The following is a 14,925-nucleotide window of genomic DNA, read 5'->3' on the forward strand; positions in this document are numbered from 1 at the left end:
CACCTGGATGTCTAAGACACTCTCGTTACATACATGAGCAGTTCAACTCATTGAGTAATAATGCAGAAAGTTTGAATTTAATAACTCATCTCCTTCTACCTTAGGCCATGAACTTATCAATCACCTCGAGTGTGGTCCACTTCTACAAAAAAGGAATCCTCTGGACTAAATGTGTAAATGTAGGAGGGGACTATGTTGAAAAACAAATTTGCTAGGTTTTCTAAAATTGACTCCTTCTACCTTAGGCCACAAACTTATCAATCACCCCTTGTACATTTATATTTCTCATTAAATTATCCCATTTCCATGTAATTGTATCTTTATTATTTGCCTTACTCACTCACTCCTTTGATGGTAATTGTTACATTCTAATCCCTCCCTGGATAAAGTTTTCCATTTGGATTTATTCTTTTGTATTAAGGCCTTTGGTTTTGTTGACCTCAGGAAGTGGAAGCGTTCAGGTGCTGGTAGTAGAACTGCTTCCTTACGGATCCAGCAACTTGGGTTCAAGCCTGACCACTAGTAAAGTGACATGGAGTTTGTACAGTCTCCCTGTGACTCCTTGCGTTTCCTTCAGGTGCCTTGGTTTCCACTCACACCTCAGAGAGTTGGCCATTGTAAATTGTCCCTGGTCTGTAGGTAGAATCTGAAGACAGTTGATAGGATTGTGGGGATTAGTAGGATTTCTGCAAATTGGTGCTTGATAGTTTATGTAGACAGTAGACTGAATGGCCTGTTTCTGTGATATATGTCTTTATGACTCTAACACTACACAATTTTAAACCACTAATAAATCATTCCTCAACATTAGCAGTTCTAGTGGGTGACAAACATGCAATCTTTCGGGACAGTTATATCTTAATCATCATTTCAGATTGTCATTTTAGTTTTTCCTTTTCCTCTATGAATTCAATTTTATCTTGAAACAAGAACATTTCCCAGGGCATCCTAAACGATGGCCATTTATAGTTCAAGCTAGCCTCTCTGGAAGCCTTTGTCATTTTTTTTAAGATTTTTCTCTGCCCGTAAAGTGTAATGCTGAGGTATTTACAGTTAGCAAACAGATAGCAAAAAATTCATGCACTGGAAACCTGAAATAATATTTGAAAACACTGGAAATACTGAGCAAGTTACAGAATATTATGAGATCATGGTAACCTACTGCAAAACAATGTCACTTTATCACGATAAATGGTAGTTGATATAATGACCGATTACATTTCAGGTGAAGTGTAGATCAAGTCCAACTACAAGGACAAGTCAAATAAATTATCCTGTCTCTCTCTCCCAAGTTCAGCAGTTATAACAGGAAAGAGATTTGACCCTAGAAATATTTATGTATTTATCCGAGTCCCATCTATTATTACAGTTATTCAAAAAATGTCACTGTTCATTATAAAATCACCACAGGAAACATTTTTTAAATCGAATGTTGAAAAAGATCAGGAAAAATATACAGCACTTCTTAAAACACAGCATAATAGAAATCAATATATTATCCCTGACAAACCGGAGACAAGATTTTTCAATCTCCAGAGAGATCATCTGTTGAGCCAGAAAAATTTTTATCCAGGTCAGATTTGTTTGGTGTAGCTTGTCCTTTTGCATATTTTAAAACCTCATTTCCAGCAGAGGTAGCACCTCAGAAAGGGTCAGTAAGGTGAATGAACTTCTAATCAGGAACGTACAAGTTGCTTTCCTCTTACTCTGTATTCAAAATGTCACTTTTCCAAAATAGCTTTCAACCTTCCTTCATACTGCCACATAGAGATGAAATAGTGCTGTTCTTTCAGATCCCAATATTTCTGAACTGCTTCAGATGGGAGATTAATAGATTTCATTACATCTCAATTATTATTTCATCACTTTTCATTAAATGGTTCTGCTTTCTGTTGCAAATAACATTTGTACTCATAAATGAAAGGTTAACAAACTTCCTCCTCCAGTATTCATTTTCTTCTGTTAGAATAGAGATGTTTAGAACATCTTTCAGATTTAATTTTCTATACATATGAATTACAAATGATTTGATGTTTAATAGTGATAATATTATCAGTCTGGGAATTTCCACACACAGAAACGTCATCATCCAACCCTAAGCTGTTTGTAGTATAACCTTGTCAGCTTCCTGCAGCCCACTGATTGGTTAGACAACTGACTGAACTCCAACTAGTTTGTGTATGTAAGACAGCGAGTCCAGCTGGAACAGTCAGTCTGTGCATCGAAGAGTTTGAAGCCAGAAGAAAGTTTCTGAAGGAGACAGTAGCTCAAAGTAAATAAAAATGTGCCGAGGATTGTCATCACTATCAAGCTGCTGCTTAGAAAGGTATGGTACTTAATGATTTTCATTATAATGTGTATCTTTGTATGAGGAAGGCTGCTGTGGAAACTACATATTTTATCTTCAGAAAGAATATTGCATTTAGTAGCCAAATGGTGGATGAAAGTATTTTAGATTCTTATATTTTGCTACATTGCTTATTTGAGCAATACAAGGGATTTGAGCTTTTTTTTTCCACAAGCCTAAATCATAAGGTTTTGTAGTTGATCATAAAACCTATACCAGTTAAAACTAACTTCCACTCTGGTGTCAAAATTCTGAATGAACAGTGTTTCATGCATCATACTAATTCCAATATTAGAGCCTTGAAATTATTGAAATTTTAATTTGACTTTCATCAGTTGAAGGTTCAAAATCTATAAAATGTTGAAGGCTCGATAAAACAATTTTGTAGTGGGACACAAACCAATATCTGCGGTTCAGATTATATTTCCAGATTAGGATAGTTGAACCACTGAAAGAAGTCTCATCACAGAATAAACTCAACATTATCTGGGCAGGATCTTCACCTAAATTTTGCTTTACTCAGATTATCAAATGATATGTGCAAATGCTTGAAATCTGAAACAGAAAAAAATGTAAGTAGCCAAGAGATTTGTCATTGAATAAAAAGGTAGCATCAGATCCCAAAACATCATCCTTGCTCTTATTTTAGTTTTATTGACGTTTTATGGCATCCGGCATCAGTTTTTAACTTGCATGTTAAAAATGGAAAATGACACAAATACCTCTAAGATTTGAATTGGATTAGTTCTTCTCAAGTGCTAACAGGGCATTTTCCATTGTAATCTGTTGCAGTTTTGTCTCAGACCTGAATTTGCTGCAGTTAATCTATAGATCAAGTCAGCTCGCAATTGTTTCGAGATATTGATGTACACAGAGCTACTGTACCTGATTAAACTCAGTTTAAATTAGTCACGATACAAAAGAAAGAAAAGCTAAAAAGACCAGTTAAAGGAGCATTAACAAATTCCAAAATAATCACTGGAAGAATTGATAATGATCAGAGTAGATCAAAAGTGGTTATTTTTCGTGACTAAACTTGTTTTTTTTTATTCCCAGGGCAAAAGGTGTTAAGGCTCGGCTGGGTGTCTTTTTACAGAAGTCAAGGAAACATCATGGCTCTGTACAAGCCAGCAAGATAGATAAAGTAAAATACAGGTACATGTCGACCCCAGAGCAAAACAACTGACCTTATAAAAAAGCTTTTCCTCGTATTTCTTAAAATATACTAAGGAAAATTGTTGTCTTTTTCTCCTCCCCCCACAATCAGACCTTCCTCAGAGGAAGCAAAGAATTGGAGAGAATCTCTGGACAAGATGCTTTCTCATAAAAGTAAGTGGGCATCCTGCCATAATTAGAACTCAGTAATCTTGATTTTCATGAAGTCATTGAGTTGATCAGATCCAGAAGGACTATCTGAACAGTTTATACTGGATTAATTAAGGTGTTAACTGTGATCAGAGAGGAATTCTGTAAGTGAAAATATATATGGGAGTACATAACATGGTTCAGGGCAGAATGGTAGAATAGCAGTCAGCACAATGCTTTTCCATTATGACATGGGCTCGATTCCCACTGCTGCCTGTAAGGAGTTTCTACGTTCTCCTTGTGACCGCGTGGGTTTCCACTCAGTGCTCTGGTTTCCTCCCACAGTCCAAAAACATACCAGTTGGTAGGTTAATTGGTCATAGTAAATTTTCCTGTGATTAGGCTGGGATTAAATCAGGGGATTGCTGGGCAGCAGGGCTCGAAGGGCCAAAAGGACCGATTCCACGGTGTAGCTCAATAAATAAATAAATAAAAGTTCCGGTTTTGTTCTTGCAATGATTGGCTCACTTAAAAATGACAGTTCAAACCATGGCAGATATCAGAAGCGTGTGTGTATGGTGGAGGAGGGAGGAGCTGCTAGTCGTATTCTTCCCTGAACCCAAAGGCAAGTTCCAGTGGAAGGAAATAATCACAAAATATTGTATCCAAAGCACTTGCAATACTACCTCGCACATACAGTACTCTAACACTCTGCCAGTGAGCCTATTCCACCCTTTGTGAGAAGCTGCTTTCATTGAATGGATTGGCATCCTTTTGCCTCCAGGAAAGGAAAAGCCTCCCGATAATTCCAAGGAGTGTGGTTTTTTTTGTCTTTCGGCCAGATGAGAATAATAAGCTATAAAGATGGCTAAGAGACTGGGAAATGGTTAAGTTGAGTCAATATGAACCTGATAAACGGACTATAATGATACTATGGACAACTGCTTGCTTGGCCTTGGGCTTCCGTTGATTGTGTGTCTTTGTCTTTTTTTGTAGTGAAGTCTTTTGCACAGTCCTACCCCATTGTACGATCTTATGTAAAAGTTACATTCTGCTTTTTCTCTATATGTGCCCGTGACACTGTTTTCAAGAAAGTTTTACAATGTACTGTCACTCACTGCCTTGTGCACATGACAATAAACTCGACTTGACTACAGCTGTGACCAAACAGGAGCACAGGGGTTCAAATTCAGTTGGCATACCCAACCAAGGGATTATGTGAGAAGTTACCACCCAGGATCAAAGTAACTAGGAGGCAATCCTTTCCCATGTTGATCCATGGTCGAGCCAAGTCCAAAGGGAAATGCTAAGCATATGCTTCTCATTTCATGTTTCCTGGCAAATTGCCTGATGCAGTTTTGGGATCTTGAATTTCCCCAGCCAGAGAAGAACAATAAATGAAAGGGTGTATAGCAATAATAATTCACTTTTGTAAATTCTGCTGGCCATCAATCCATCACCAGGAAGCCTTCTGCCGATCAGTATCGCACATTAAAAGATTTTCACTTATTTAAAAGAAAATCCTGATACACGATTTACCCTGAAATGTAAAAACAATTAATAAGACTGAAAATATGGAATGAATTGTTCCATCATTAAATTAAATCATTAGAGCTTTGCATCCATTGCAATTACATTTCTCCCCTCTTCTTTTTTGTAGATGGTTTGGCTATCTTCAGAGCTTTCCTTTGCTTAGAGTACAGTGAGGAGAACATTGAGTTCTGGCTGGCCTGCGAGGACTACAAGAAAATCAGGTCATCTGCAAAAAGGGCCTCCAGAGCAAAGAAAATTTATTTGGAATTCATAGAAACTGATGCCCCTAAAGAGGTGAGTCCTTGCATTTGCCATCACAAACAATATGTAGCGTATCATTTTAATACAGTGAGCAACCTTAAAATTAACAAAGAGCAATCATTGAACTTTTGTTTTCTTTTTCCCTACTGAACAGATTAATATTGATTATGAAACTAAAGACTTCACTAAGAATCACCTTCTGAAGCCCACTATTTCCAGCTTTGATGAGGCACAGAGTAAAATCTACAACTTGATGGAGAAGGATTCCTATCCCAGATTCCTGAGATCAGAAGTGTATTTAAACCTGATCAAACAAACTGAAAGAATGGCAAGTCATTCAGACTCCAACAAGCAGTCTGAGACATGAATCTTGAAGGAGAACCTTTTGGGGATATCTGTTGAGAGCAGCTAATGCAAGCTGAGCATACGAATGGCAAGCATAAATGGAAACATTGTTGGAAAAGGCTTATTAGTGAGCTATGAGTTTGCACGGTTTAGATAAAGAATGGGACACATATTGAAGAATGTGCTGAAGGCATTGAAGAAGTAGCATATACTGAAGTGGGACTGTTAGACTTTTTACACAAATATTTTATTGCTATTGTATAAATTATTTATTGTATGCCTTTAAATTATTGTGTAATATTGGTTATACCACATAGGAAAAGGTTTGAGAAGTCTGCATGAGGACAAATTTAAGCTGACTTTTGTTAGGGAAGCAAGTGGTTAACTTCTACAAAAGTGTTTAAGGAGACCATCTGAAGTATTAGAGCAGTATCCTGCTGCTTTTGGGTTGTTTTATGCAATTAATCAACTACCTGTATGCCCACAAGTTTAATCTCCTGAAAAGCTCCAAGGGAAATTAAACTTCTGCATGCATCAAATACTAAATGAACATTAAAGCTCTCACATTAAATCTTAGGCATACTAGTTGATATCCTGGGCTCACAAAAGGATTAGCCAAATCTTGTGATGGTCTTTACCCTGTGAGAGAAGCCTTTATAGACCTATATTTAAATTATTCCTAATATTGAAACATGGTATCAGATGTTGAAAGTTCCCAGTGACACCTTGAAGCCCATTCAATGAGTTCTGTAGCAGCTCAAGTTCCACACCGAGCAGGACAAGCTACATGCATCATATTGAGCTGGAAAAGTTATCTTGCTGTCACATCATTATCTGTTGTTTTGTTTCCATTTACCTATTTATGTATGAATCTTTGATTTTCTCCAGGTGTAAATACTAAGAGAAAACAAAATAAAGAATATTATACAATAAAGCAATGTTATATATTTTATGGTAGGCATAATGGAGGAAATTTGTAACAGAGATGATACAAGTGAAACATACACAAACACAGTATTGAGTACTGAAAACAAAATGGTATTGCTTGGGGTATTTCTATCTAGTAGTCATACTCCTGTGAGGAAAAGGCAGCATTCAAATTCTACTACAGGATTTTAGCCATGTAATCTGGACAGTGTTGCACTGTTAAAGATTTAATTTATATGTGTAGGTTTACCTTAAAGAAACAAGTAAACCACGTGGGATATGATGCACCAGCATTATATTAGCTGAGACTTAACTTATTTGAAGAGTAATGTCTAAGTGTCTTAAACCTTGCAATCCGGGCAACATCCTAGTGAACAACTTCTCCTCTCCAATATATCTATGTTCTTCCTGTAATGCTGTCACCAGAACAAGATTTCAAATGTGGCCTAACCACAGCTTTGCACAGCATGATTTTCATGCTCAATGCCTTTACTAAAACAAGTTTTCAACAAAAAACTCAAAATTAAATTTAAGATCAATTTATAACTATTGTTCTACGTAGCCAAAAGTAACTACTGAAAAATTAGAAGGGGCCCTCCTGTGAAAAGACATCTTCAGTTTGGGCCTGCACAGAGCTTCAGCAACTGCCAATCTATTTGCAAATCTACTAGCTATGTTCTTCCTGACATCAGGCCTACTCACCCACATATATCCATTACCTGGATGCTAATTTGTATATCAATCCCGTCAATCTCATGGTGGTTCGGATGCCCAGACGATAATGAGGTAAAGTACTCATTTCTTTCATTGCCTTCGAGTAGCATATCGGTCCCTCACTTTAGGAAAATATACTGCTTGATCCTGAATTTATATTATTGTTGGAGGTGCAGCAGTGGAAAGGATAGATCGATAAGAGTAATAGCAGATTCTTGGGAAATGATTAATCAGTTCCATTAGGTCTTTTAATGTCCAACCTATACAGAACAGGGTGTTTTTGTACACCCTTTCTTCCTGTCACTGAAAAGTGCTGTTCTCTTCAATTCTTTCCTCTCCCTTAAATGAGTGGCAGCCACAATGCCCCCCACCCCACGAATAACCCACTCCAACCAATAATCGGAATTTTCAACAGCTTCCCCACCTTCATACTGTACACTAGATAGCAGCAGAATTCTTCAACATTGGACAGCCACTGAGTAACACTCACAGCCAGAAACACATCATTAGATCAGCAGCACCAACCAAATGGAAATTATTAATCAGACTCCAACATCGTCTTCTCCTGTTTTATTTCTCCCCACTTTTACATCCCAAGATTGCGAGGAGCTGTAGAGGGATACGTACTCAGCCAGTTTCATCACAGGCACAGCCCTCTTTCCACTGAGGCAGTGTTTCAGGAAGGCAACATCTAAATACTCAGGACATGCCCCTCTTCTTGTTTTTACCATCAGGAAGGAGGAACAGGAGCCTGAAGATCCACATTCAATGATTCAGGACCAGCTCCTTAATCTCCACCATCAAGTTTATGAATGGTCTATGAACCTATGAACATTACCTCTTTATTCCCTTTGTATTGCACTGTTTATTTATTTTGTGTAATATAGTTTTACACTGCATTGCTATTGCAAAACAACAAATTTCACATCATTTAAGTCAGTGATAATAAACTTCAATGATACAACCTCAGAAATTAGTGATAAATTTTGCAGCTATAAGAGCACATACCATTACCAGACATAGCTTAGTCAAAGTTTGTGGATCTTAGCATGACTGTAGGGACCTTCACACATAATGCAGTCTGATGCTATAATTCAGTGCTGAGGAAGTGTTCCACTGTCAGAGATAAGACATAAATCTGCCCTGTTGGATGGACACAAAAGAAGTATTGACACTTCTGAGGAATAGGGGTATTCTGCCTTCTTCAGTTATTTCACTCTTAATTGACAGCACCCAAAACAGATGACTAGGCTGCATCATATGGCTGTTTGTGGGACTTGTTATACACAAATTAACTGTTACATTTCTTTCACTGGCAGCAAAGCATTTTCAGTAATTCTGTATTAAATACATGTATATTCAGCCATTGTGAAATGGTTGTTTTTGAAAAACAGCAATCATTTTATAAATACAAATAGAAAGTTAAGTTTTGATTTTTGAGATGGCACTAACAGATGGCTCAACAGATTCCCTCTGAACTGTTCCAGACTGTCTGCACCCAGACCCTCTAGTGGGATAAAGCTATCAGTTCAGAGGAGAATCAACCCAAAAAACTCACAGGTTGAATAACTGTTTGAAGCTCTCAGCAGGGCACTTCAGTGCTATAGACAGCTTCTGAGAAAATAGAACACATCCATTGCTGGTTATCTACTGACCTCTGCTGGTAAATGCATGCATAGCAGCGTGCCTCACACAACAGTTTAATGCTTGGATGGAATGTGGCTCTGATGAAATAGTTTGCTGATACCCGCAGTTACAAATGATTCTACTTAGATTAAAGACAGGGGAATGGCAGGTTTTGGCAAGTTAGTGCAACTAAACTTAAATATGTGTCTCCTGAACTGGAGAGAAGTTGGGTTTACAGTAATAATCAAATTTATCTCCAGAGTTAAAAGGGAAAATTATAGAAATTACTGGATAATAAGTCCCTAAAGTACACAGGCAGAAAAATGAATGCAATAACTTCGAAGGAGAAAATGATTAATATTCCATCCATGTGGCACATACATAATCTTTGCAACAGTATTACCTGTGTAAAATAACACACCTTGTGAGAGACTGAATTCTCTGCAACCCCTGCCAAGAGAGATGGTGTGGTTACTTACAGCATTGTTCCACACTTAGACCAATCATGCAGCATCACCTGAAGCAGGATGACAGGTGCAAGTACACATGTTCCAGTTAAAAGGTGTAAATTAAATCAATCTTAAGTTTAAAAACCTCCTAATAGCAGTGCCTCTAAATCCTCCCAGATTGCTATACAAAGCAACTTGGTTCACCAGCTGAAGCTCTGGCATTGTAATCCCAGATGCCCAGAGATGTAACCAAAATTCTTAACTACTTGTGAAATAGCTTACACACATCAATCCATATAAGGCTTAATTTGAAAGATGTCCACAGCCAAATGGCATATCCCAAGGTTAATTATTTAAAGATAATCATCACACTCTGCAACATGTATAATTTATCTGAACAGTAGAAAATTGTCAAGCTTACTTCACATTGTCACCTACTCATTAAGGTGGACAAGGGCAACAAAGTTATCACCTTCGAGTTCCCAGCCACCCAAATTACACATCATTCTAACTTCATAATTTGCTTTCTTTCATCACTGCACGTCAAAATTCTGTAATATTGCTCCCCCCACCCCTCCAACACAGCTGCAAGAGTATTGTCAACACAACAAAAAATGATTCATTCATGGCCAAACCCATCATCACCCTTCAGGGTAGTTGGCCATAGACAACAAATGCTTCCTTGCTAGTATCTTTACACCAGAGTAACAAACTCTAAAACCCTAAACTATATAGATTCTTGGCTTTTTTGTTTCAACTGTACCCGTCACCCAGTCACATAAAGAGTTGCGTTTGATTGGTACAGCAGGCTTTTGGGGCTAAATGGCTCACTTTCCCTTATATTTCTCATTTTCTGATTTCTTAAGTGTTAATAAGATAATGAGAGGCACAGATCATGAATGGACAACTGGTATCTTTTTCCAGTGGTCGAAGTGTCCAATACTAGACGGCATGGATTAAGGCCCTGTCCGCATGCCAAAGCAACCTGTGTTGTTCGTCCAGTCTCCTCAAAAACAGAAAATTAAACACAAAAAATTTGTGCCAAGGAATTGGATTTTATCTGTATTTGATAGAACAAAGTCAGACCCACCCCCTCTAAGGTCCAGTTGAAGCCCTTGCAAACAATTGTGAAATTGGGAATTCCACCTCTTATAAATCATCAGGGTAATCTGTACCCTGACTGCTGCAGTACAATGTGAGCATTGTTCCCTACCACAACAGCCTATAGAGGTTGCAACTAGTAACCTGATTATCTGGGCAAGAAGATCAGAAACTTAGTGCTCTCTCAATGGATCTCTTGAAGGAAAGAAATGTTTAAATACACTCAATTGGCCATGATGGGCAGGCCACATGGCTCTTGTGCCATACTGGTCACATTCCTACAACAGGATCTCCAGTTTGAGCTCCCTCAAGGTAAAAGCGGTTGGGGAGGCTGCATTTGGAATATTATGTTCAGTTTCGATCACCTAGCTATAGGCAAGAAGCCACTAAGCTGCAAAGAGTCCAACAGAGATTTACAAGGATGTTAATGAGACTCGAATGACTGAATAATGGAGAGAGACTGAGCAGGTTAGGACTATTTTCATTTCATCATAGGAGAGTGAGTGGTGATCTTATAGAGGAGATGAAGATTTCAAGGGGCATCAACAGGGTGAATGCACACAGTAACATCTTAACGTTAAGGAATCCAGAACTAGAGTGCATTGGTTTCAGGTGAGTGGGAAGAGATCTAATAGGAACCTAAGGGGCAACTTTTAAACCCAGAGGGAGGTCAATGTACGGAATGAGTTGCCACAAGAAGAGGTTGAGGCAGATAGATTAACAGCATTTAAAAGCTGCTTGGACAGGCACATGAATAAGAAAGGTTTAAAGTGGGGGTTCCCAACCTTTTTTTTTTACACCCATGAATCCCTACCATTAATCAAGGGGTCTGTGGATACCAGGTTGGGAACCCCTGTTTTAGAGGAAGTGAGCCAAATGTGGGCAATTGGAATAGCTTAAATGGGAATCCTGGTTGGCATAGACCATTGGGCTGAAAGACCTGTTTCAGTGCTCTGTGTCTAAGAAATTAGCAGGGGAATTGCCAAAATGATTCAAAGATGTTCTCAAATCCTACTTGAAAACATATCACAACCTCACTGACTCTTGGAATGCCTAGTCCATCACTGGAGTAGTATTCAAAGTAGCACTGAGAACACCATAAAAAGCAGAAAGAGTAGTCTATCTCCTAAATATACTCTTAAACCATAAGACATAGGAGCCGAACCAGGCCATTCAGCCCATTGAATCTACCCCAGCCTTTCAGCATTACAAACTGATAATTTATTCAAATAACTTTAAATATATCCAATGGTCATTCCACAGATCTATCACACTCTGGCTAAAGAAATTTTTGCTCATCTCTGTTCTAAAGGGCCATCCATATATTGAGGCTCTGCCCTCCAGTCCTAGACTCCCCCACTATAGGAAACATCCTCTCCATGTCCACTCTGTCTCGACCATTCAATATTCCACAAAGGCCAAGGAGGTGCCAGACATGCTTTCTTATAAATCAAGTTCTTCCTGTCCTACTTGAGACAGTGCTTGAGAATTACGTATTGGCATCATAAATTTCAGCCTTTGTGGATGCCTTCAATTCTGCGGCACCTCCTAGCAACAGTAACAAAAATGCACAGTATTCACTGCTCAGACAGTCAGGTTACAGATAGCAATATCTCAATGGAGCCTGCTAATTGACCAATATGCTGCTGAGTCCTGCCAATATGGAGGAATTTAAAGTGGAGGGTTATATGGGAAGCAGTGTTTAAGGGTTGGCACAGTATTGTGGGCCGAAGGGCCTGTACTATGTTGTATTGTTCTATAAGTCCTGCCCCCTGCTTTACTGGGAGGTAAAGATGAAGTCTCCGCATTACATGTTATCAGCCCGCTTTCTCTGAGTGAGGCAAGGGGAATTGTCAGGCAAGTGCTCACGTCGTGTACAAGACTCACCTGGTCCCTCAACACCAGCTCCATAGCAAAGAAAGCCCAGCAGTGTCTCTACTTTTTGCGAAGGCTGAAGAAAGTCCATCTCCCACCCCCCCATTCTCATCACATTCTACAGAGGTTGTATTGAGAGCATCCTGAGCAACTGCATCACTGCCTGGTTTGGAAATTGCACCATCTCGGATGGCAAGACCCTGCAGCGGATAGTGTGGTCAGCTGAGAAGATCATCGGGGTCTCTCTTCCTGCCATCACTAACGTTTATACTACACGCTGCATCCGCAAAGCAAACAGCATTATGAAGGACCCATGCACCCTTCATACAATCTCTTCTCCTTCCTGCTGTCTGTGAAAGGCTCCAAAGCATTCGGGCTCTTACAACCAGTCTATATAACAGTTTCTTCCCCCAAGCTATCAGACTCCTCAATACCCAAAGCCTGGACTGACACCTTGCCCTACTGTCCTGTTTATTATTTATTGTAATGCCGATACTGCCTTTGTGCACTTTATGCAGTCCAGTGTAGGTCTGTAGTCAAGTATAGCTTTCTTTGTGTTTTTTTTTATTATTATGTAGTTCAGTCTAGTTTTTGTACTATGTCATGGTCCTGAAAAACGTCTCATTTTTACTATGCACTGTACCAGCAGTTATGGTCGAAATGACAATAAAGGTTGACTTGACTTGAAGAATGACGCTGGAAAAGTTGTCATCTGTATCCAACTGAGTTACAATCAGAAGCACATGGTCCAATTCCCAAGGGGCTGCAATCCAATCCAAACCAGACTCCCTGTGTTAAGGCTTACATACAATAGATTTTATGCATGCAGTAGTTCAATCCTAATAAATGAGGATGACAAACTCCACCTTCTAGACTAAATTTTCTTTATTTTTGGAGAGATAATGAAAAATAGACAATATTAAAACAGATGGAGATTACTTCTAAACAAAAGAAAACATTACTGTTATCCTATTGAGCTCACGGGAGGAATATATTGCATAAAAACTGGAGCAGCACCTCTACTTCCATAGAAGTTTGTGAAGATTTGGCATGACATCTAAAATCCTGACAAGCTGGCTGCACCACAGCCTGGTATGCCTTTGAATGGAAAGTCCTACAAAAAGTAGTGGATACAGCCCAACCCACAAATCATTGCAGGCTTGTCGGAACATTTCAATGATGGGGTAAGTGAAGTTCTCTTCGTTCATGAGCCTGATGGCTGAGGAGTGATGACTGTTCCTGAAACTGGTGGTGTGAGTCCTAAGGCTCCTGTCTCTTCTTCCTGATGGCAGTAGTGAGAAGAGAGCATGTTGTGGGTGGTGGGGATCCCTTGTGACAGATGCTGCTTTCAGAGAAACATAGAAATCTACAGCACATTACAGGCCCTTCAGCCCACAATGTTGTGCCGACCACACAACCTGCTGGAGAAACTGCTTAGAATTTCCCTACCTCACAGCTCTCTATATTTCTAAGCTCCATGTACTTATTGTATCTGCCTCTACCACCTTTGCCAGCAGTGCAATCCAAACGCCCACATTCTTTGTGAGAAAAACTTACTTCAGACATCCCCCTTGTACCTTCTTCCAAGCACCTTAAAACTGTGCCCCCTCGTGTTAGCCATTTCAGCCCTGAGAAAAAGCCTCTGGCTACCCACACGATCAATGCCTCTCATCATCTTATACACCTCTATTAAATCACCTCTCATCCTCTGTCACTCCAAGGAGAAAGCCCAAGTTCATTCAATCTACCTTCAGACCTTTCAGTTGTCCAAGCACTTTCTCCCTAGTATTGGCAGCTTCACTCACTTCTGCCCCAACACACTTTCACGGTGAAGACTGATGCAAAATATTTATTCTGTATATAATTCACAGTCTTTTTTACACTTGTAGTTCCTTAGCTCTACACATGATTCTATACCTTCTGGTCCTATGTCACCTCTTTCACTTTTTTTTAAACCAATGGTGCCAGCCCATCCCCTCTACGCACTTGGCCTTTTGATACAATGTGTATCCTTGGAGGTTAAGCTCACAGCTATAATCTTTTAGGCATGATTCAGTGATGCCCAGAAAATCATACATACCAATCTGTAACTGTACTACATCTTATTCTGTGTACTGGATGCATTCAAATATACCTTCAGTCCTGTATTCATCACTCTTTTTGATTTTGTCCCTCAGAATTTCATGATTCTTGAAAGATCATTACTCATGTCTCCACAATCTCTTCAGCACCTCTTTCTGAACTCCAAGATGTACACCATCTGGTCCAGGTGACTTATCTACCTTCAGACCTTTCAGTTTCCCCAAGAGCTTTCTCTCTAGTTGTGGTAACTTCTCATACTTCATGACCCCTGACACCAGGAACTTCCACTATACTGCTAGTGCCTTCAACAGTGAAGAGTGATGCAAAATACTTAATTCAGCTCATCTGCCATTTCCTTGT

General features: G+C 39.2%; 1 protein-coding gene across 1 annotated transcript; it reads left to right on the forward strand.

Moving 5' to 3' along the window:
* Window positions 1-2,202: 2,202 nt before the first annotated feature.
* LOC132402122 (regulator of G-protein signaling 5-like) lies at window positions 2,203-6,719 on the forward strand. The gene is made up of 5 exons (XM_059984729.1): window positions 2,203-2,326; window positions 3,404-3,502; window positions 3,615-3,676; window positions 5,313-5,479; window positions 5,601-6,719. The coding sequence occupies exons 1-5, from the start codon at window positions 2,283-2,285 to the stop codon at window positions 5,811-5,813; spliced, it is 585 nt and encodes a 194-aa protein (XP_059840712.1). The 5' UTR covers window positions 2,203-2,282; the 3' UTR covers window positions 5,814-6,719.
* Window positions 6,720-14,925: the final 8,206 nt, after the last annotated feature.

Source organism: Hypanus sabinus, chromosome 11 (genome assembly GCF_030144855.1).
Source record: "Hypanus sabinus isolate sHypSab1 chromosome 11, sHypSab1.hap1, whole genome shotgun sequence".
In the NCBI taxonomy this organism is placed as follows: Eukaryota; Metazoa; Chordata; class Chondrichthyes; order Myliobatiformes; family Dasyatidae; genus Hypanus; species Hypanus sabinus.